Source organism: Conger conger, chromosome 1, assembly GCF_963514075.1.
Source record: "Conger conger chromosome 1, fConCon1.1, whole genome shotgun sequence".
Classification (NCBI taxonomy): Eukaryota; Metazoa; Chordata; class Actinopteri; order Anguilliformes; family Congridae; genus Conger; species Conger conger.
The window spans coordinates 2,577,369-2,601,588 of NC_083760.1; the positions used below are offsets into that span (position 1 = coordinate 2,577,369).

At 49.2% G+C, this 24,220-nt stretch overlaps 1 protein-coding gene across 1 annotated transcript in view; it reads left to right on the top strand.

The window, feature by feature from the left end:
• si:ch211-1i11.3 (mitogen-activated protein kinase kinase kinase 5) overlaps positions 1 to 24,220 on the top strand; it is a 37,115-nt gene that overhangs the window by 7,952 nt on the left and 4,943 nt on the right. Inside the window, exons 9-22 of the mRNA XM_061247637.1 lie at positions 1,806 to 1,956; positions 2,951 to 3,055; positions 6,521 to 6,570; positions 8,224 to 8,319; positions 10,076 to 10,160; positions 10,606 to 10,739; positions 11,163 to 11,290; positions 12,318 to 12,454; positions 14,466 to 14,571; positions 14,655 to 14,812; positions 15,018 to 15,213; positions 16,164 to 16,332; positions 18,861 to 19,026; positions 21,121 to 21,306. Of these exons, the coding sequence (XP_061103621.1) occupies positions 1,806 to 1,956; positions 2,951 to 3,055; positions 6,521 to 6,570; positions 8,224 to 8,319; positions 10,076 to 10,160; positions 10,606 to 10,739; positions 11,163 to 11,290; positions 12,318 to 12,454; positions 14,466 to 14,571; positions 14,655 to 14,812; positions 15,018 to 15,213; positions 16,164 to 16,332; positions 18,861 to 19,026; positions 21,121 to 21,306 (1,867 nt within the window). The remainder of the gene's footprint in view (positions 1 to 1,805; positions 1,957 to 2,950; positions 3,056 to 6,520; positions 6,571 to 8,223; positions 8,320 to 10,075; positions 10,161 to 10,605; positions 10,740 to 11,162; positions 11,291 to 12,317; positions 12,455 to 14,465; positions 14,572 to 14,654; positions 14,813 to 15,017; positions 15,214 to 16,163; positions 16,333 to 18,860; positions 19,027 to 21,120; positions 21,307 to 24,220) is intronic.

Consider the following 24,220-nt stretch of genomic DNA (forward strand, 5'->3'; position numbering starts at 1 on the left):
GCTGGAGTCAGTGTGTGTGTCCTGTACGCAGCGCTGGAGTCAGTGTGTGTGTCCTGTACCCAGCGCTGGAGTCAGTGTGTGTGTCCTGTACCCAGCGCTGGAGTCAGTGTGTGTGTCCTGTACCCAGCGCTAGAATCAGTGTGTGTGTCCTGTACCCAGTGCTGGAATCAGTGTGTGTGTCCTGTACCCAGCGCTGGAGTCAGTGTGTGTGTCCTGTACCCAGCGCTGGAGTCAGTGTGTGTGTGTCCTGTACGCAGCGCTGGAGTCAGTGTGTGTGTGTCCTGTACGCAGGCGCTGGAGTCAGTGTGTGTGTGTCCTGTACGCAGCGCTGGAGTCAGTGTGTGTGTGTCCTGTACGCAGCGCTGGAGTCAGTGTGTGTGTCCTGTACGCAGCGCTGGAGTCAGTGTGTGTGTCCTGTACCCAGCGCTAGAGTCAGTGTGTGTGTCCTGTACCCAGCGCTAGAGTCAGTGTGCTCACCGACGGCTCTCTGCCCTGCAAATGACATTACAGTACAATTATTGAGCAGACGCTCTTTTCCATAGTGATGGACAGTAACTGCACACTGAAGGTCATCAGAACTGTGACAGAGATGGCAGAGGAGTACAATTCTCCTACAGAATGAGTTATCTCCAGCCTTGAACAGCAAGTCTAGTACACATGGTAAATCAGTGATTGTGGCATGTCATACGGTCTGTAGACACGGTAGGCGAACGCAGGAACAGATTAATGCAGATGCGACTGTCCTAGATTAAAGCACGAGCAGAATGTTCATAAAGTCACTCCTGGAGCGTCGCACCGACTTGCACCAGAGTCACAAAAACCGAAAACCTTCCATTTCCACATTGAACCCCCTCATTTTCTAGAACAGCAAAAACCACATCCCTTTATTCGTCTGCCAACTTGCGGTTATGTCACTTCGGGGGTTTTTGACCTAAATATACCTTCAGTGTTGGCGGCATTTACAGTCAGAAGTTTTTATCGTTTAAAAAATCTGAATTCCAAATTAAGGACTTACAAGGCAGGTGATGTAACAATGTATAAACGATCAAGATGGAAAGAATGAGATTAAAAGAGTACATTTAAAAGTTTTAATTTCATATCATGATTGTGTGAAAAAAGGAGACCTGTTAATCATAGAGAACAGGTCATTTAGCCGATGTCAGCCAGTTTTCTGCAGCGTGGCTCCAAACAGGCCCTGCAGTGGTGCAGTACGTACAGTGCAACGGTGCGCACATGCACACTGAACCTTCTTACCCAGCTGGCAAATCTTGAATTGAGTCAAACTTTCTCACGTTGTTGGCATTGTTCTTGTATAGAAATAAGAAATAAGACTTTCAGTCTAAGTATAAGACCGAGATGTGTGTGTGTTGTGTGTGTGCTCTCTTTGTGCCTGAGCATGTCATGTGTGTGTTCTCAGCGTGTTTGAGCGTGTCGTGTGTGAGCGTGTGTTCTCTGCGTGTCTGAGCGTGTGTGTGTGTGTGTGTTCTGTGTGTGTGTGTGTGTGTGTGTGTGTCTTCTCTGCGTGTGTGTGTGTGTGTGTGTGTGTGTGCGCTCCCAGCGTGTCTGAGCGTGTCGTGAATGTGAATGTGAATGTGAATGTGAGTGTGAGTGTGAGTGTGAGTGTGAGTGTGAGTGTGAGTGTGAGTGTGAGTGTGAGTGTGAGTGTGAGTGTGAGTGTGAGTGTGTGTGTGTGTCTTCTCTGTGTGTGTGTGTGTGTGTGTGTGTGTGTGTGTGTGTGTGCATGTGTGTGTGTGTGTGTGTTCTCTGCGTGTCTGAGCGTGTGTGTGTGTGCTCCTGGCCTGCAGGTTCGTGGGCTCCATCATGGAGACGTATCTGATCTACCGGCAGTTCGCCCGGCTGCCGGAGGTGAAGCGGCCCAAGCAGGAGGTTCTGGACTTCTGGATGGAGCTGATGCTGCAGACCTGCAAGCCCAGCTTGTGCACCGCCCGCTGCCCTGTAAGAGAAACCTGCCCGCTGCCCTGTTAGAGAAACCCGCCCGCTGCCCTGTAAGAGAGCCCCACTGTCTGTACCGCACGCTGCCCTGTAAGAGAGCCCCACTGTCTGTACCGCACGCTGCCCTGTAAGAGAAACCTGCCTGCTGCCCTGTAAGAGAAACCTGCCCGCTGCCCTGTAAGAGAAACCTGCCCGCTGCCCTGTTAGAGAAACCTGCCCGCTGCCCTGTTAGAGAAACCTGCCCGCTGCCCTGTCAGAGAAACCTGCCCGCTGCCCTGTCAGAGAAACCTGCCAGCTGCCCTGTCAGAGAAACCTGCCCGCTGCCCTGTTAGAGAAACCTGCCCGCTGCCCTGTTAGAGAAACCTGCCCGCTGCCCTGTAAGAGAAACCTGCCCGCTGCCCTGTTAGAGAAACCTGCCCGCTGCCCTGTAAGAGAAACCTGCCCGCTGCCCTGTTAGAGAAACCTGCCCGCTGCCCTGTTAGAGAAACCTGCCCGCTGCCCTGTAAGAGAAACCTGCCCGCTGCCCTGTAAGAGAAACCTGCCCGCTGCCCTGTAAGAGAGCCCCACTGTCTGTACTGCCCGCTGCCCTGTAAGAGAGCCCCACTGTGTGTACCGCCCACTGCCCTGTCACAGAAACCTGCCCACTGCCCTGTAAGAGAAACCTGCCCGCTGCCCTGTAAAAGAGCCCCACCGTGTGCACTGCGCAGTGCCCTGTCAGGGAAACCCTCCTGCTGCCCTGTCAGAGAGACCTGCTCCCTGCATCTCAGGCCTCACCCCCTGTGTCTCGAGCTCTGCCTTCTGGCCTGACAGCTCAGTAAAGTGTTGAAAAGTATTTGAATCCGAAACAATGACGTATTTGACCCAGGGCTGGTTCCCATCACAGCACTGCTCAGACCAGCGGCCCCTGGGGCAGGAGGGGGCTGCAGAACCGGCCCGGACCAGTTTGGAGCACAGAGAGCAGGGTGGCTGATGGGGGTTTTTTCATAACCCTGTTCAGGTTCTGATCCTGGAGCCCACCAAGGTGTTCCAGCCCAGTCTGGTCAGCGTCAGTGAGGAGGACGACAGCAGAACCGTGCAGCTGAGCCACGTCACCAAGCACAAGGTACACACCTGTACACTACACACACCTGTACACCTGTACACTACACACACCTGTACACTACACACACCTGCACACTACACACACCTGCACACCTGTACACTACACACACCTGTACACCTGTACACACCTGTACACTACACACACCTGCACACTACACACACCTGTACACTACACACAGCTGCACACTACACACACCTGCACACCTGCACACACCTGTACACTACACACACCTGCACACTACACACACCTGTACACTACACACACCTGCACACTACACACACCTGCACACCTGTACACTACACACACCTGCACACTACACACTACACACACCTGCACCCTACACACACCTGCACACCTGTACACTACACACACCTGTATACTACACACACCTGCACCCTACACACACCTGCACACCTGTATACTACACACACCTGCACCCTACACACACCTGCACACCTGTACACTACACACACCTGCACACTACACACACCTGCACCCTACACACACCTGCACACCTGTACACTACACACACCTGTACACTACACACACCTGCACACCTGTACACTACACACACCTGTACACTACACACACCTGTACACTACACACGCCTGTACACTACACACACCTGCACACTACACACACCTGTACACTACACACACCTGCACACTACACACACCTGCACACCTGTACACTACACACACCTGTACACTACACACACCTGTACACTACACACACCTGCACACTACACACTACACACACCTGTACACTACACACACCTGCACACTACACACACCTGTACACTACACACACCTGTACACTACACACACCTGCACACTACACACACCTGTACACTACACACACCTGCACACTACACACACCTGCACAATACACACACCTGTATACTACACACACCTGTACACTACACACACCTGCACACCTGTACACTACACACACCTGTACACTACACACACCTGCACACTACACACACCTGCACACTACACACACCTGTATACTACACACACCTGTACACTACACACACCTGTACACTACACACACCTGTACACTACACACTACACACACCTGTACACCTGTACACTACACACACCTGTACACTACACACACCTGTACACTACACACTACACACACCTGTACACTACACACACCTGCACACTACACACGCCTGTACACTACACACACCTGTACACCTGTACACTACACACACCTGTACACCTGTACACTACACACACCTGCACACTACACACACCTGCACACTACACACACCTGTACACTACACACACCTGTACACCTGTACACTACACACACCTGCACACCTGTACACTACACACACCTGTACACCTGTATACTACACACACCTGCACACTACACACACCTGCACACTACACACACCTGTACACTACACACACCTGTACACTACACACGCCTGTACACTACACACGCCTGTACACTACACACACCTGCACACCTGTACACTACACACACCTGCACACCTGTACACTACACACACCTGCACGCCTGTACACTACACACACCTGTATACTACACACACCTGTACACTACACACACATGTATACTACACACACCTGTACACTACACACACCTGTATGCTACACACACCTGTACACTGCACACACCTGTACACTACACACACCTGTATACTACACACACCTGTACACTACACACACCTGCACATTTACCACACACCAGTACGTCAATATCAGCCAGAAGAGGCAGATGAGTTTGATAAAAAATATACAGCTCAAGAGAGAGGGAGAAGGTGGAGAGAAAGAGAGAGGGGAGGGAGAGAAGGAAGGAGCAAGGGGAAGAGGAGGGAGAGAGAGGGAGAGAGGTGAAGAATGGCGGTGTGTTTAAGGCAGCATCCTGAAGGCTCTCTTGTTTATCACCCTCAGAGTGTTTTCCTGCAGTGCTCTGACCAGTTTATTCATGTTTTATTAAAGACACTGACCTGCTGGTCTGTAAACACAGGAGTTTCTGAAGGCCACAGTGTAGTCGTCCAGCCTTGAACAGCATCCAAAAGCACAAAGTTTTTTACGGGTCAAACACCAGCCAGACAGACTCTGGCATCCACATCCCAGCTGTTTCCTCACTTTTATTGACACAGTCAGGAAAAAAACACTGCAGAGCTCCATGCATGAATAAACGCCCCCCTCCTGTTGAATTATTGAAGCAGGTTCAGCTGAGACTGACCGCATCTGACTGTAATAACCAGGAAGAGGTTTACATCGATTTATTTAGTTATTATCATTATTTTTTTTTAAGATATTTTTTCGGCCTTTTTCAGCTTTATTGGACAGTATAGTACAGAGAGACAGGAAGAATGGGAGCGAGAGAGAGGGAAAGACATGCGACAAACGTCAGACGGTCGGATTCGAACCGCCGACGTCGCGGCTCGCAATGAGCATGCGGTCAGTGCTCTGCAGGCTGCGCCACCGAGACACCCCTATCATTATTATTTTTAACGTACATTTGGCGCCCAATGTGGAACTGTACATATCCAATTCCCTCCCTAATTTAGAATATGGTGTACGGTCTAATTATCCGCGACTGTAGCCCCCACTCTGCGGACCGCACCCGCGATTCTGGAGGGTGCGGACACCGCTGATCACACGTCACCCTGTGGAGCTGCAGGCCGCACTCAGCTCTGCCGCCGCCTGGATTCCTCCGCGGTCCCTTAACCGGATAACCCCCCAGCAGTCTGGGGCTTCATCCGGGTTACTGTGCTATAGACGCGTTGGGGTCTCAGACAGGCCTGCTCCAGGGGACCCGCCCAGCCCCCTGAGGGCTCAGGCCTGCTCCAGGGTACCCGTCCAGCCCCCTGAGGGCTCAGGCCTGCTCCAGGGGACCCGCCCAGCCCCCTGAGGGCTCAGGCCTGCTCCAGGGGACCCGCCCAGCCCCCTGAGGGCTCAGGCCTGCTCCAGGGGACCCGCCCAGCCCCCTGAGGGCTCAGGCCTGCTCCAGGGGACCCGTCCAGCCCCCTGAGGGCTCAGGCCTGCTCCAGGGGACCCGCCCAGCCCCCTGAGGGCTCAGGCCTGCTCCAGGGGACCCGCCCAGCCCCCTGAGGGCTCAGGCCTGCTCATAGACCGTGACAGAGGGTCACTGTGACCAGCGATGTGCCCTGGACGTCTCTGGTCTCAGTGAAGTTTAGGTTATGCTCTGGGCGACCGGACTGTGTTTCTGCTTTTTCTAAGAACAATGACCACAGTCTACGTCGGGCGACAATAGGACGTTCGTGAACGTGCTGCGATCTCAGTCGAACGTCACTCTGCTGCTGGACTGTAAACTGGTCCCTTCACTCAGCCTGGGGGTTTACCCGACTGCAGTGTGTTTTTACTTTCTGTTAAGGACAGCGACCACAGTCTGGGAAACAATAGAACTTTCACTCAGTAAGCAGTCATTTTTAATCGGTTATGTGTGCTGCTTTCTCAGAAAGGCCTGCACCAGTGGACCTTCCCGGCCGCAGCAATTCGAGGAGTGAGGTAAGCTGTCCTCTGAGATGATTACACAACTCCCAAACACCTCCCTCTTTTTCTCTCTCTTTTTCTCTCCTTTTCTTTCGGTCTTTCTTTCTAACACAAGTTCTCTCACCAACACTGTCTGTCTTTCTTTCTGTCTCTCTCTCTCTCTCTCTCTCTCTCTCTCTCTCTCTCTCTCTCTCTCTCTCTCTCTCTGCAGTGTAAAGACTTTGGCTTCATCTCCCCCCCCCCCCCCCCCCCCACCCTATTTTTGGGTGTTCCGTTTGAGTTTTCTTTTTTTCTTTTTTTTTCTTTTTTTTTGTTTACATACAGCAGCAGAAGCCCTCCTTGCCCAGAATACAGCGCCCAAATCCTGTTACAGTAGCTGCAGAAATTTCTCAACAGCCACAGCCCTGTTTTCGCATTTCTGAATAAATAACCGCGGGTGTCAGACGCTATGCTGTGGACACTGAGTGTGTTCAGGTCTGTGTTAGCATCTGCAGCACTGTGAGCCTGTGTGTGTCTGTGTGTGAGCCTGTGTGTGTCTGTGTGTGAGCCTGTGTGTGTTCAGTGTGTGAGCCTGTGTGTGTTCAGTGTGTTCAGTGTGTGAGTGTGTTCAGTGTGTTCAGGCCGGTTAGCATCTGCAGCACTGTGAGCCTGTGTGTGTTCAGTGTGTTCAGTGTGAGCCTGTGTGTGTTCAGTGTGTGAGCCTGTGTGTGAGCCTGTGTGTGTTCAGTGTGAGTGTGTGAGTGTGTGAGTGTGTGTGAGCCTGTGTGTGTTCAGTGTGTTCAGTGTGTTCAGTGTGTTCAGTGTGTGAGCCTGTGTGTGTTCAGTGTGTTCACTGAGTGTGTGTGTGTTCACTGTGTTCAGTGTGTGAGCCTGTGTGTGTTCAGGCCGGTTAGCATCTGCAGCACTGTGCGCCTGTGTGTGTTCAGTGTGTTCAGTGTGTTCACTGAGTGTGTGAGTGTGTGTGAGCCTGTGTGTGTTCAGTGTGTTCAGTGTGTGAGCCTGTGTGTGTTCAGTGTGTTCAGTGTGTTCAGGCCGGTTAGCATCTGCAGCACTGTGAGCCTGTGTGTGTTCAGTGTGTTCACTGAGTGTGTGAGTGTGTGAGTGTGTGAGCCTGTGTGTGTTCAGTGTGTGAGCCTGTGTGTGTGTTCAGTGTGTTCAGTGTGTTCAGTGTGTTCAGTGTGTTCAGTGTGTGAGCCTGTGTGTGTTCAGTGTGTTCAGTGTGTTCAGTGTGTGAGCCTGTGTGTGTTCAGTGTGTTCAGTGTGTTCAGTGTGGTGTGAGAGTGTGAGAGTGTGAGAGTGTGAGAGTGTGAGAGTGTGAGAGTGTGTGAGAGTGTGTGAGAGTGAGTGAGTGTGTGTGAGTGTGAGAGTGAGAGTGAGAGTGAGAGTGAGTGTGAGAGTGAGTGTGAGAGTGAGTGTGAGAGTGAGTGTGAGAGTGAGTGTGAGAGTGAGTGTGAGAGTGAGTGTGAGAGTGAGAGTGAGAGTGAGAGTGAGAAGCGTTTTCACCCGAGCTGCTTCCACAAGCCTCGTTCTCCCAAATTCCGATATGAGCCTGAAACCCCCAGTGTGTTATCCATGTGGTGCTGAACAGCAGTAAAACCCCTTGTGTTCTTGTTGTTGTTGCTGTTGTTGTTGTTGTTGTCCTCTAACCTGCCCCCCTCTCCCCCCCAGCGTGTCGAAGTTTGACGGGAGATGCTGCTTCCTGTACGTGCTGTACAACTCCGACGACTTCCAGCTCTACTTTCCCAGCGAGCTGCACTGCACTGGGTACGTTATTCCCGGGAGACTGTCTGGAACGCCACCCGGGAATGCCACCAGGAACGCTCAGCCTTCCGTTCCCAGCATGCCGTGCTGCGCTGTGCCTCCCATCCCCGCCTTAATGACATTTTCCATTTCCTCATGCTCTCTCATCCCCCTTCTCTCCCTTCTGCTGCGTTTTTGGGCAGTCTCTCTGCGCTCCCTTACGGCATATATATATAATACACATATATATAAATACGCTGCAGCTGTCAGCTATGTTTTGGAAATGTGAGCACCTCATTAGGTATTAGGAGACATATTTCTTTGACTTAATAAGCCGGTGGACAGGTCTACCTAATAAAGTGCTCAGTGAGTGTATATTTCATAGCTGTAGTGTGGTTCAAGTTATCTGCAACATCACTATGCTTTCCCACATATTTTATACAAATTTAACCAAATATGAAAATATATCAACAGTATATTTTCTCAGGATATTTGGTTACCGTAAGGGTAGTGCATTTCTATCACTAGTGATGCGGAATCATGAATTTGGGTTGTAGGAATGACAAGTTTGGGTTCTAGGAATCATGAGATTGGGTTCTAGGAATCATGAGTTTGGGTTCTAGGAATCATGAGTTGGGTTGTAGGAATGACAAGTTTGGGTTTGCGCTGTGAGGCTTTCTTTGTGGTCATTGTCCTCTGACGTCCTATATGTGTCTGTGGCTTCATCTCGAGTGTGTTGGCCAATGTTCCTCATTATAGTATGTCTCTTATACGTCTCATTATAGTATGTCTCTTGTGGGAAGTCTGCCAGCCCTCATGCGAACTGGCTATCGTGCAATATATTGTCATATGTAATTAGGATAATATATTTTATAGTTCTATATGTAAAAAAATAATTTTACCGTATGTAGCCATATTTGAAATCAGCGTGTGGAATTGTGAAGTGCTAGAATTCGTATATTGACGATATGTAGTATTGTATTTCACTATATCGCCTTTTCATAAAGGGAGGTTTGCCACCGGTGTGTCGGTCTGTAATGTCTGGTGATACATTACAGATTTCACCAGACTGGCAGCGGGAACGGAAGTGAGTTTGTGCTCCCGCTCTGTCGCCCCGTGTCATAAACCGGGTTTTCTGTTTTGAAGGGAAGCCTGTGGTCTCTTTGATCCTGGGCGTGCCTGTCACACTCGCTGTGTCGAGCTGTGTTTTCGTGTCAGGAACCAGAAAAGCTCGTCTGTCCGCCCCGCAGACAGATCGCTGGCCCCAGGTCAACGATGATCAAGATCTGTTGACGAGATACCGAGTGATGATCGAGATACAGAAACCGCAAAGTCACGGAAGCTAGCGGCAGTCTGCGGTTCGTTCGTGCCCGCTTTGGGGGTTTTTTTTTCCCTGATTGGATGAGCGTGTTCTGACAGCGCTGGGAAGTCAGTTGTGTGGGATATCAGTTTAGTAGTCCAGCGACAGAGCGTCGCTTGGGTGAAATCACTGAAAGTTCACAAGCATTCTGTTGTCGCCTGACGTAGACTGCGGTCGTTGTCCTGAGCAAGAAGTATAAACACAGTCACCCAGAATATAAACCAGATATCTCGGCAACCGGCCACTGCACGTCTTAACTGGCCTCAAGAACCTTTTTTGTTTGATCAAACTGAACGTTTCTCTGTGTGTTTGTGTGTGTGTGAATGAATGTGTTTGTGTGTGTCTGTGTGAATGAATGTGTGTGTGTGTGTGTGTGTGTGTGTGTGGGTGTTTATGTGTCTCTTCTTCTCTGCTTTTTAGCTTCTGTGAGCTGGTGAACTCCCTGGTCCAGCAGAAGGAGCAGTTTGTGGAGGACCCCAGCCATCTCTGTGGTGGGGTTATGGAGGTGAGCGCAGATCCCTAAAGCTCACACACTTTTCATGCCCTGAAACCAGTGCTTAAGAGATCCACGCCCTCAGCCACTTCCTCTGTTATCCTCTTTCGATTAAATGTTATGTCTAAGGTCCTGACTCATTGTGGTTATTAAAGATCCCATGACACTCTACAAAAAGAGTTGGGGGGTTCCCCGGTGTCTCTTTCAGCCTGCCACCTAATCATACCCTGATTCAGTTGGCAAAAAAATGGTTAGCTCCATCTCCGCCCCAGCCGGTGTGTGGTGAGCGTTGAGTCCTCCTGGGTCGTAGACCACTCTTAACCGCTATTAAGTGCTCTTTTGCCTCCTGAACAGAGTATTGCATCACCCCGTTGGGTTCCTCAGAGTCCCCTTCTCACCACAGTGGACTGGCCTGGTGATAATCCTGAGTAACACGCGTGTGTCTTACGCCCCGCAGTACGTGTACGAGACCAACGAGAGCGGGGACAAGGTGGTCCTGGGGAAGGGCACGTACGGAGTGGTGTACGCCGGCAGGGACCTCAGCAACCAAGTGCGCATCGCCATCAAGGAGATCCCAGAGAAGGACTCCACGTACGCTCCCTGTCTCACTGCCCGCTGTGTGACTGCACTGGTGTGGGGAGACTAGTGTGGGGCTCTGTAACTGTGTGACTGTGTGACTGTGTGGCTGTGCTGTTGTGAAACCCTTTCTGCACATTCTGGAATATGCAGAAATACCAGAATATGGAGAGGTATATGACAGGGGACATGACTGGGGCCCATAGTGGCTCAGTGGCTTGACTGAGACCCAGAAAGTTGGTGAAAGTCCCGGTGTAGCCACAGTAAGTTCAGTGCGGCTGTTGGGCCCTTGAGCGAGGCCCTTAACCCCACATTGCTCCAAGGGGGGGGGGTTGGCCGCTGCTTAGTCAAATCAACTGTAAGTGGCTTTGGCTAAGAGCGTCAGCTGAATGACAGTTCCTGCGGTGTGGTGACGGCGTCTCCGTGTCGGTTCCTCAGGTATTCACAGCCACTCCACGAGGAGATCGCCCTCCATAAGCGGCTCCAGCACAGGAACATCGTGCAGTACCTGGGCTCCGTCAGCCAGGACGGCTTCATCAAGATCTTCATGGAGGAGGTGCCTGGAGGTGAGGAGCACTCCCGCGAGATTAACCCCGAGAGATCAACCCCACGAGATAAACCCCGCAAGATTAACCCTGAGAGATTAACCCCACGAGATAAACCCCGCAAGATTAACCCTGAGAGATTAACCCCTGAGCCAGTGATCCCACAAGATTAACCCCAAGAGATTAACCCCTGAGCCTGAGATCCCACAAGATTAACCTTGCGAGATTAACCCAGAGAGATTAACCCAGAGAGATTAACCCAGCCAGCGATCCCGTGAGCCTGCGATGGATTCAGAAACGCTACGGCAGCAAAATTTTATTTTTGACCATGAGGCACATTTCATGATTTCATGTCTTTACGCTGTCTGTGCGTGTGCCACGCACTCGGCTTCCTGTAAGTTCTGTCTCATTTCCTCTTGACTCAGGGGTGTGAGTGTGTGTGTGTGTGTGGATGGGTGTGTGTGCATGTGTGCGTCTGTGCATGTGCACGTGTGTGTGTATGTGTGTGTGTGATGCAATCAGAGGAAATAATTAAGCAATGTTTCACAGTTCACTTGAATAAACACAGATCACAGCTGTGATAAAAGGGTTCCAGCTCCTGTGTCATGTGATCAGCTTAGTACTGTGACGGGTTGAGGGCAGGACACGCCCCTGTCTGTTAAAACCGCAGTTACTCTCTCTGCCATATCCCGCACTGAAAACTAATACGTTTAAAATACATTTTAATATGCATTTCTGATACATGTCAGAATGTGTGCAGGTAGTAACCATAGTAACCCTGCTCCTATCGGCAGGCGGTAACCATAGTAACTCTCCTCTCTTACCTGTGCAGGTAGTAGCCATAGTAACCCTGCTCTTACCTGTACAGGTAGTAAACATAGTAACCCTGCTCTCACCTGTACAGGTAGTAAACATAGTAACCCTGCTCTCACCTGTACAGGTAGTAAACATAGTAACTCTGCTCTTACCTGTACAGGTAGTAAACATAGTAACCCTGCTCTCACCTGTACAGGTAGTAAACATAGTAACCCTGCTCTTACCTGTACAGGTAGCCTGTCGTCTCTCCTGAGGTCTAAATGGGGTCCCCTGAAGGACAACGAGGCCACCATCATCTTCTACACCAAGCAGATCCTGGAGGGCCTGAGGTATCTCCACGACAACCAGATTGTTCACAGAGACATCAAGGTAGAGTGATTCAAAGAGTCCTGCTGCTACAGAGCGCAAGTAACAACAACAAGAACAACAACAGCTAACAACAACAACTAACAACCGCAACAATAACAGCAACTAACAACAACAACAACTAACAGCAACCACAACAATAACAACAATGATAACGTAGTGCAGGTTTCAGCACACTGCGGTTCTTGGTTCTTGAGGCCAGAGACTAAATGAGTTTGCAGGTCTTTTAGGAGAATGTTCTGAGGTGTTGCTGCTTTGTGCCGGAACATGTCAGAGACCGCGTGGCATGAGCAGTTTCCCAGGACGCGCATTTACTGAAGATCTTTGAAATTAAAACATTTTTAGAGTGTTTAGCCTTGTGATTAAGGTGCATGCCTGGGACCCGGAAGGTTGGTGGTTCAAACCCCAGTGTGGCCACGATAAGATCAGTGCAGCCGTTGGGCCCTTGAGCAAGGCCCTTAACCCCACATTGCTCCAGGGGCAATAGTCCACTGCTTAGTCTAATCAACTGTAAGTGGCTTTGGTAAAGCATCAGATAATTGATGTCGTTGGGGTATTCACAATCCCACCTGTCAATCACGCTGTCCTGTGTCCTCTCCCAAGTCCTGAGACCTGTTTTTTTTTTTAGGTCATTAGTAAATATCCTGGTTCATAATGCGTTTGCATTACTAAGGTCAGGGTTGTTCACTTCAGTATGGCTGAACTGCCACTGTGACACTGTTATGTGCATAACCATCCATCCATCCATCCATCCATCCATTATCTGAACCCACTTATCCTGAGCAGGGTTGCAGGGGGGCTGGAGCCTATCCCAGCATACATTGGGCGAAAGGCAGGAATGCACCCTGGACAGGTCGCCAGTCCATCGCAGGGCACACACACCATTCACTCACACACTCATACCCACAGGCAATTAGACTCTCCAATCAGCCTAACCTGCATGTCTTTGGACTGTGGGAGGAAACTGGTGGTATGGTATTGAGCCGTGTTGTGATGTGGCCGGTGCAGGTGAACACCAGTCACATTCTGCAGTTTCACACTTTGCATCCGGGTTTTACCCACAGCAACTGTCAGTGGTTTTGCATTTCTTCTCTCACACAATATCTGGCTGAACAGGCCTGAGTCAAATACTGTTCGTAATTGTTTTGTATTTAAATACTTGTCCACCCTTTACTGAGCTTGTCTGGTATGTTGGATCCTACGAAATGATCTCAAAAAGTGGAAAAACCCCACCTTCTGGTCCTCTTGGTTTGCTCAGTTGCACCAGGCCAGATCAATGGAGCACAGACAAATATTTGAATCCAAAACGCAATGCCGGTTAAGCACCTTTCTCAAGGGTACAATATCAGTGTTCTACCTGGGAATGAATAATAACACTCGTAACTGGATTTGAGGCAATGCCTGTTTGACGGTGAAATATCATTGGGCTACCGATACCATGTGTGGAGCCACCTGCTGTTTGAAATGTGTATTGCGTTGCAGTGGCTAAACAGTCTCAAAAGAGCGAAGGTGTTTGAGTGTAGTATTATTCCTTTGGACAGACATGTGCACAGATTTGTGCGTGAGACAGAGATGGACACGGCCTCAAAGAGGAAGCTGTTTACTGTGTTGCTTTTGTTTTTGTTGGTGCTGATCTTTTTATTTTATTTTATTGTCAGTCTTACAGATTAATCAGTTAATGTTTAAACCCTTTGAATCGTTGGGGTTTTTGAGTGGTTTTTGAGTGTTCTAGAACTCCAGAACTCCAGTGATTTAATTGGCCGGCAGTGATTATGACATCAGCATTGGAATGCTCACTTGAGGACATTTCATTTGCACATTTCTGACCTCACACGGGAAAGGGAGGAAGATGACCAAACGGTTTCAGGGTGTGAGTCCGTGACAGAACCTAACTTAAAGATGAGAACGGGCCATTCCGCCCGGCATTGCTCATCTTATCGACCACTGAAGTGTCCCTAATGCTCAGCAGCTAGGACCTGGCGAATAATGTGTTTGACTGTTTTCACTTTCTCAGGGCGACAACGTGCTGATTAACACGTACAGCGGAGTCCTGAAAATCTCAGACTTCGGAACGTCCAAGAGACTGGCCGGCATCAACCCCTGCACCGAGACCTTCACAGGTGAGTGTACCTGCCGGGATGATGACATCATACAGCGAGGAGCGTGAGGGGTTTACCTGACGGGCTCACCTGTCCCCTTCCAGGAACCCTGCAGTACATGGCCCCCGAGATCATCGACCAGGGCCCGCGGGGGTATGGGAAACCTGCAGACATCTGGTCGCTGGGATGCACCATCGTGGAGATGGCCACGGGGAAGACTCCCTTCCACGAGCTGGGCAGCCCACAGGCAGCCATGTTTAAGGTGATATAACGACTCAACCGGATGGAAACATGGCGGTTTGGTTTTTGCTAGGTCAGGAGTGACTTATCATGCGATAATGGCACTCCTTGGAATCACAATCACAATCACATTACCAGATCAGAACTAACTGTTGTATAAGAAACAATAATCCCGGTGTTTTAAGAATGATCATAACACAGCTTGACTCAAACCCTGCTCTTCCCAGGTGGGCATGTTTAAGATCCACCCCAAAGTGCCCGAGTGCATGTCGGAGGGGGCCAAGGTCTTCATCATGGGCAGCTTCGAGCCCAACCCTGACAACCGAGCCACCGCCTCCGAACTCCTGAAAGACCCCTTCCTCAAGGCCAGCAGTCGCAGGAAGACCAAGGTGGCCACCGAGGTGCAGAATGATTTATCTTTGGGTAAGACGGAAGGCCTCTATGTCAGTCCTGGAGGGCTGAGGCCCAATGTTCATAACAGAAAACCCAATTTAGGTTTATTCGTAACCAGGGTGTGGGATCGAGAGCTTGTAGCGTCATGTTCACAGACGACAGGACAGAGTTCCTTATTATAGAATAATGAGGCACATTTACAGGAATACGCTCTGCAGTGTGACGTCATCATCTTCGCCCTGATTTAATTCCTGCTGATTCCAATAACAGGAACATCCTCTGCGCTCACACTGCTTGAAAAGATTTCGACACAGCTCATAAGTCGTGCTTGGTTTTCCCGAATTTGCCGGTCACACTTGTCAACTCCACAGGACAGGTTCTATTTATGGTGAAATTGCTCTTCCGGAGTTCCCCAAGGGTCAGTCTGAGTCACCCTCCACCTTTTCTCTGTGACGACATACTTCAGTTCTCTAGCTTCCTTTATCAGATCCACACACGCGGTCATGGTGTCTCTTTCATGATGAATGGTTTTCCTGCATTTGACAGTTTGTTCATTTTTAGCCGATGTTTTGAGTCAAAGCTGATTTTCTTAGGAGATCGGTGTCATTGACGTGTCTGGACCTGAGATACAAACTCTCGTCATCCATACCAACGCCAAGCAGGAGCACGCACTGAATTGCCTGCTCGGAGTTGCGTTTAGCACACTGTTTCCTAATCTGTGCTAGATCTGGGTCAAATTTTTGGATTGTTTTGGATTCTCTTCTTTTTCGGTGTAGGCACAATAAGATATAGCGCCGTTGGGCCCTTGAGCAAGGCCCTTAACCCTGCATTGCTCCAGGGGGGATTAGCCCCTGCTTAGGCTAATCGACCGTAAGTCGCTTTGGATAAAAGCGTCCGCTGAATAACAGCGATGCGATGGAGGGATGGGATTGAGGAGGTCCCTGTCGGCGTGTGTCTGAGGTTTGTTGTCTCCTGCACAGGGGACTACCAGAGGAGTCTGTCCGTACCCGTCGCCATCACGGTGGAGGACACCAGCGAGGAAGAAGGCTCCGGAATCGACCTCTTCTGCTCCCTGGACCTGCGGAGGAGCAACCCCGGCGTGCGGCTGTGTGACATCGCAGAGAGCCCGCCCACCAACAGCTTCCTGTCGTGAGTGACGGGGCTGTCTCGCTGCGCCTCGCGTCAGCGGCTCGCTGCTCCGGTCAGTAGGCCGAGGTGCTGCCCTGATTCGCTGATTTCAATCATTTGAAATTTGAAATCATCAAATCAGATTGTTCCAGAGGGTGAAGTCCGTCAGTGATTGGTGTGTACGTCAGTGATCAGCCCCCCCCCAAACGCACACACACACACACACACACACACACACACACACACACACACACACAGACAAACACCTTAGAACATTTCCAGTTCACCAGCAGAGCATTATGGTTTGGTCACATGGTGTTTTGAATCAACCTTATTGGCTCGTTGTGTTAGGAGACACACATGAATCCGGATGTTTTATTTGTTGTAAAACATCCTGCTTTACTTTCAGTATCTTATTTGTGTAGAAACGCACAAAACTATGGACGTTCCAGGATTTTGCAAGACGCCCACACACTTGGTGTAAGTGAGCGAAATAAGGGCGTCTAATAGTGGGTGGGTGTGCCAATCTTCCTGCCTTGGCCTCGGCCCAGACGAGATCCCTGGAGTTAGTTACCTGCAACCGGAATGCTCGCGGGATGGGAGTGTGCCTGAGTGTGTGAGTGTGTGAGTGTGTGAGTGTGTGAGTGTGTGAGTGTGTGAGTGTGTGAGTGTGTGAGTGTGTGAGTGTGTGAGCGTGTGAGCGTGTGAGCGTGTGTGTGAGCGTGTGTGTGAGCGTGTGTGTGAGCGTGTGTGTGAGCGTGTGTGTGAGCGTGTGAGCGTGTGAGTGTGTGAGCGTGTGAGCGTGTGAGAGTGTGTGAGTGTGAGCGTGTGTGTGTATGTGTGCCTGAGTGTGTGAGTGTGTGAGTGTGTGAGTGTGTGAGTGTGTGAGTGTGTGAGTGTGTGAGTGTGTGAGTGTGAGAGTGTGAGAGTGTGAGAGTGTGAGAGTGTGAGAGTGTGAGAGTGTGAGAGTGTGAGAGTGTGAGAGTGTGAGAGTGTGTGAGCGTGTGAGCGTGTGAGCGTGTGAGCGTGAGCGTGTGAGTGTGAGTGTGAGTGTGAGAGTGAGAGTGAGAGTGAGAGTGAGAGTGAGAGTGAGAGTGAGTGTGAGTGTGAGTGTGAGTGTGAGTGTGTGAGAGTGTGTGTGAGCGTGAGAGTGTGAGAGTGTGAGAGTGTGAGAGTGTGAGAGTGTGAGAGTGTGAGTGTGTGAGTGTGTGAGTGTGTGAGTGTGTGAGCGTGTGAGCGTGTGAGCGTGTGAGCGTGTGAGCGTGTGAGTGTGTGTGAGTGTGTGTGAGTGTGTGTGAGTGTGTGTGCGTGAGCGTGTGTGTGCGTGTGAGTGCGTGTGAGTGTGTGTGCGTGTGAGCGTGTGAGTGTGAGTGTGAGTGTGTGTGAGTGTGTGAGTGTGTGAGTGTGTGAGTGTGTGAGTGTGTGTGCGTGTGAGCGTGTGTGTGTGTGAGCGTGTGAGCGTGAGTGTGTGAGTGTGTGAGTGTGCCTGAGTGTGCCTGAGTGTGCCTGAGTGTGCCTGAGTGTGCCTGAGTGTGCCTGAGTGTGTGAGAGTGTGAGAGTGTGAGAGTGTGAGAGTGTGAGAGTGTGAGAGTGTGAGAGTGTGAGAGTGTGAGAGTGTGAGCGTGTGAGCGTGTGAGAGTGTGAGAGTGTGCGAGTGTGCGAGTGTGTGTGTGAGAGAGGTATACTTGCCTGCCTGCATTTCCCTCCCTACACACGGTGACTCACTGCCCGGCCGGGTACTCAGGTACAGCTGGAATGTTTCTGGAGGAAATTCCGGTGCAGGATGGCGTGGGTTTTTCCCCAAACTCCTTCCCCCGCCCGTTATGTGTCCGGACCTGCCCCGTGCCCCACCTGCATATCCTGTGTACCAAAAACACACCCCGCCCTGCTCCTGGAGCACTGCAATGCATGCTGGTCCCTGTTACTCAGTCCTGTGTATCACAAAGCAGGATTACTGAGTTAGCTGGATAACTGCACTGAGTAAAACCCACAAAGCAGGATTACTGAGTTAGCTGGATAACTGCACTGAGTAAAACCCACAAAGCAGGATTACTGAGTTAGCTGGATAACTGCACTGAGTAAAACCCACAGAGCAGGATTACTGAGTTAGCTGGATAACTGCACTGAGTAAAACCCACAAAGCAGGATTACTGAGTTAGCTGGATAACTGCTGTAATGTAGATCTTGCTGATTTTAAGGCCCAAGAAAGTGGAGTAAAGCTTAGAGGCTGTAACTTCTGATGAACAGAAACAGGAAAGAACCTTGAGTGCAAAAGAAACACATTTATTGGCTCAAACCGCACAAGACGAACAAATAGCTGTTGGAGCAAAAAAAGGCTCAGCTACACTGCTGTAAATAAGCAGATCCCACAACGCATTTCGAGACCTTTTATCAAGCAGGCTTTTATTATTTGCCTCGTTGAGTAAAAATAATTCTTCAGCACTCAAGGTTTTTCCCTTTTTTTTTTGTTGATTTTAAGAAGAAAACCCCGAAATACAGCGGACCCTGCAGCTCTCCTGACCCCCCTCCCTGTCCCCCCCCCCCCACAGGGTCCCTGACGACTCCATGACGGAGATGGGCAGCCCCGCCTCCACGGGGGAGAACATGGGCCTCTTCCTCCTGAGGAAGGACAGCGAGAGGCGGGCCACCCTGCACAGGGTGCTCACCGAGTACATCAACATCGTGGTGTCCAACGTGCGAGAGACGCTGCCCCAGGTACCGCACCTGAGCCCCACACACTGCCCCAGGTACCGCACCTGAGCCCCACACACCTACACGCTGCCCCAGGTACCGCACCTGAGCCCCACACACCAACACGCTGCCCCAGGTAACGCACCTGAGCCCTGCACACCAACACGCTGCCCCAGGTACCGCACCTGAGCCCCGCACACCTACACGCTGCCCCAGGTACCACACCTGAGCCCCACACACCAACACGCTGCCCCAGGTACCGCACCTGAGCCCCACACACCAACACGCTGCCCCAGGTAACGCACCTGAGCCCTGCACACCAACACGCTGCCCCAGGTACCGCACCTGAGCCCCGCACACCTACACGCTGCCCCAGGTACCGCACCTGAGCCCCACACACCGCCACACTGCCCCAGGTACCGCACCTGAGCCCCACACACCAACACGCTGCCCCAGGTAACACACCTGAGCCCTGAACACCAACACGCTGTCCCAGGTAACACACCTGAACCCCAGAAACCAACACGCTGCCCCAGGTACCGCACCTGAGCCCCACACACCAACACGCTGCCCCAGGTACCACACCTGAGCCCCACACACCACCTCACTGCCCCAGGTAACGCACCTGAGCCCCACACACCAACACGCTGCCCCAGGTAACACACCTGAGCCCTGAACACCAACACGCTGTCCCAGGTAACACACCTGAACCCCAGAAACCAACACGCTGCCCCAGGTACCGCACCTGAGCCCCACACACCACCTCACTGCCCCAGGTACCGCACCTGAGCCCCCCAAACCACCTCACTGCCCCAGGTACCGCACCTGAGCCCCGAACACCACCTCACTGCCCCAGGTACCGCACCTGAGCCCCCAAACCACCTCACTGCCCCAGGTAACACACACCTGAACCCCACAAACCAACACACTGTCCCAGGTAACACACCTGAGCCCCACAAACCAACACACTGCCCCAGGTAACACACCTGAACCCCACAAACCAACACACTGCCCCAGGTAACACACCTGTCCTGAGCCACACCCCCTGTACAGGTAACTCATTACGTTGCTTCATATGACGCCATGGTTGGGTCAGGACTGACAGTAGTTTTCCAGCCATAGAATGTGTGGATGCCCGTATGTTTTAAGTGTAAATAATCCGCTGATGGTGCCCTGAGGTGCCCTGAGGTGCCCTGAGGTGCCCTGAGGTGCCCTGGCTTTGGGTTCACAGACCACGGCTGCAGTCTGAGGATGTGGCCGTTCAGGCTGCGTGCTGTTTCCATAACAAAGTGTTTATGGTGGTAACTCCACCGCACGAGCACGTCAAAATAAGAGGATGTTCCTTCTGCTGCTGACACCACAGGTCTGTGGGTGTGACTGACTGTGTCTGTGTCTGTGTCTGTCTCTGTGTGTGTGTGTGTGTGTGTGTGTGTGGTGTGTGTGTGTGTGTGTGACTGTGTCTGTGTGTGTCACTGTGTGTGCATATGTATGTGGGTGTACATTATATTATACATCATATTACAGTACACTACAGTACATTATATTATACAGTACACTACAGTACATTATATTATACATTACAGTACAGTACCGTACATTATATTATACATCTTATTACAGTACAGTACCATGTGTGCATGTGTGTTTGACTGCATGTGTGTGTGTGTCTCACTGTGTGTCTATGTGTGTGACTGTGTATGTGAGAGTGTGAGAGAGTGAGTCTGTGTGTATATGTGTGTGCATGTGTGTGTGATTGTGTCTGTCTGTCTGTGTGTGTGTCACTGTGTGAGACAGCGCATGTGTGAGACCGAGCATGTGCATGTGTGAGAGACAGAAAGTGCGTGTGTGTGTGTGTGAGACAGTGAGAGAGTGTGTGTGTGTGTGTGTGTGTGTGTGTGTGTGTGTGTGTGAGTATTTCAGACACCTAACCCCCAAATGCTCCTGATGAGCTGGTTGGTGCATGGAAGCCAATCGCCGTGCCCTATATTCCCCTCCTGGCCATGACTGACAGCTGTGGCCATACCGTATGAAGGGCCGGTGCTGCCCCCTGGTGGCCACCACCCTTTACTCCCCCTCTGCCAGCGCGGCTCCAACGCCAGCGTTCCTCTGTGTCAGCAGCAGCCGGACGGTCCCCGCCTCACCACCGAGCACATCGTGGAGCTGATTGGCTGCCTGGGCGAGAACATCCGGTCCCCGGACAGGAAGCACCTGACCAACTGCCTCCTGAAGCTGAGGTCCGCCCTGCAGACGGCTGCAGTTCCCCTCAACAACCTGCAGACGGTGCTGTTCAGCTTCCAGGATGCGGTGAGGAGGCGCGCCTGGCGGGTTTATACATTACAGTAAATCTTATTACAGTACAGTACCGTACATTATATTATACATCTTATTACAGTACAGTACCGTACATTATATTATACATCTTATTACAGTACAGTACCGTACATTATATTATACATCTTATTACATTATAGTACCGTACATTATATTATACATCTTATTACAGTACAGTACCGTACATTATATTATACATCTTATTACAGTACAGTGCCGTACATTATATTATACATCTTATTACAGTACAGTACTGTACATTATATTATACATCTTATTACAGTACCGTACATTATATTATACATCTTATTACAGTACAGTACTGTACATTATATTATACATCATATTACATTATAGTACCGTACATTATATTATACATCTTATTACAGTACAGTACCGTACATTATATTATACATCATATTACATTATAGTACCGTACATTATATTATACATCTTATTACAGTACAGTACCGTACATTATATTATACATCTTATTACAGTACAGTACAGTACCGTACATTATATTATACATTACAGTACATCATATTACAGTACCGTACATTATATTATACATCTTATTACAGTACAGTACCGTACATTACATTATACATCTTATTACAGTACAGTACCGTACATTATATTATACATTACAGTACATCATATTACAGTACCGTACATTATATTATACATCTTATTACAGTACAGTACCGTACATCATATTATACATCTTATTACAGTACAGTACAGTACCGTACATTATATTATACATTACAGTACATCATATTACAGTACCGTACATTATATTATACATCTTATTACAGTACAGTACATTATATTATACATCATATTACAGTAAAGTACCGTACATTATATTATACATCTTATTACAGTACAGTACTGTACATTATATTATACATCTTATTACAGTACAGTACCGTACATTATATTATACATTACAGTACATCTTATTACAGTACAGTACCGTACATTATATTATACATCTTATTACAGTACAGTACAGTACCGTACATTATATTATACATTACAGTACATCATATTACAGTACCGTACATTATATTATACATCTTATTACAGTACAGTACTGTACATTATATTATACATCTTATTACAGTACAGTACAGTACCGTACATTATATTATACATTACAGTACATCATATTACAGTACCGTACATTATATTATACATCTTATTACAGTACATTACCGTACATTATATTATACATCATATTACAGTATAGTACTGTACATTATATTATACATCTTATTACAGTACAGTACCGTACATTATATTATACATTACAGTACATCTTATTACAGTACAGTACCGTACATTATATTATACATCTTATTACAGTACAGTACCATACATTATATTATACATCTTATTACAGTACAGTACCGTACATTATATTATACATCTTATTACAGTATAGTACCGTACATTATATTATACATTACAGTACATCTTATTACAGTGCAGTACCGTACATTATATTATACATCTTATTACAGTACACTACAGTACATTATATTATACATTACAGTACACTACAGTACATTACATTATACATTATATGACATTACATTACCGGCACTCTTATCCAGAGCGACGTACAACAAAGTGCACGCCCATAATCAGGGACAAGTGCACTGAAAGACCCTAGAGCAGGGGTCGGCAACCCTGGTCCTGGAGAGCCGCAGGGTGTGCTGACTTTCGTCTCCACCTTAAAATAAGCAACCGATTCAGACCCAAGAAACCAGGTGAGGTGAGTTAACTGTGCAATCAACGGCTTTCATTGATCAATTAATGCCAAGTAACAACGAAAGCCAGCACACCCTGCGGCTCTCCAGGACCAGGGTTGCCGACCCCTGCCCTAGAGGGAAGTACGGCTTCAAGCGCTGCGTATACAAAGATAAGGACTTGGGCCTTGTAGATTCATCTGACAATGGATTATATCTAAACAACCGTTTTTATGCAACACAACGTGAAAGAGTGATATACGCTTACGTAGGAACAACAATAAGCACCTTACATAGCCGAAGAAAAAAATAGCAAAAGCAATGAAACCATCCCAGCGAACACAAGCTGAGTAATAATGACACACGGTTCTGCTTCTGAAGTTGCCTGGTTTTGGGAACCTGGTCTTTTCTGGGCCCTGTTCCACAGAGCAGGATTACTGTAGTACAGGGCCCTGGCCTTGTTCCCTGAGTCTCGGGTTCTGCTGAGTGTTTGTTATTAAAGGTTGCTCTCTCAGGTTAAAAATGTTCTGGTTTTGTTCCCTAAGATTGAAGTGTTATTACAGTTTGTTCTTAAAGCTGCGGGTCTCATCTCTCTCAGGTGAAAAATATTTTGTTTGTGTGTGTAATTAAAGTTTCTCTCTCTCTCTCAGGTGAAGGTTGTTATGAGCATGGAGTGTGTGTAATTAAAGTTTCTCTCTCTCTCTCAGGAGAAGGTTGTTATGAGTATGGAGTGTGTATTATTAAAGTTTCTCTCTCAGTTGTAGAAGGTTGTTATGAGCGTGGAGTGTGTGTTATTAAAGTTTCTCTCTCTCTCTCAGTTGTAGAAGGTTGTGATGAGCGTGGAGTGTGTGTTATTAAAGTTTCTCTCTCTCCCTCAGTTGTAGAAGGTTGTGATGAGCGTGGAGTGTGTGTTATTAAAGTTTCTCTCTCTCTCAGGAGAAGGTTGTTATGAGTATGGAGTGTGTGTAATTAAAGTTTCTCTCTCTCTCAGGAGAAGGTTGTTATGAGTATGGAGTGTGTGTAATTAAAGTTTCTCTCTCTCTCAGTTGTAGAAGGTTGTGATGAGCATGGAGTGTGTGTTATTAAAGTTTCTCTCTCAGTTGTAGAAGGTTGTGATGAGCATGGAG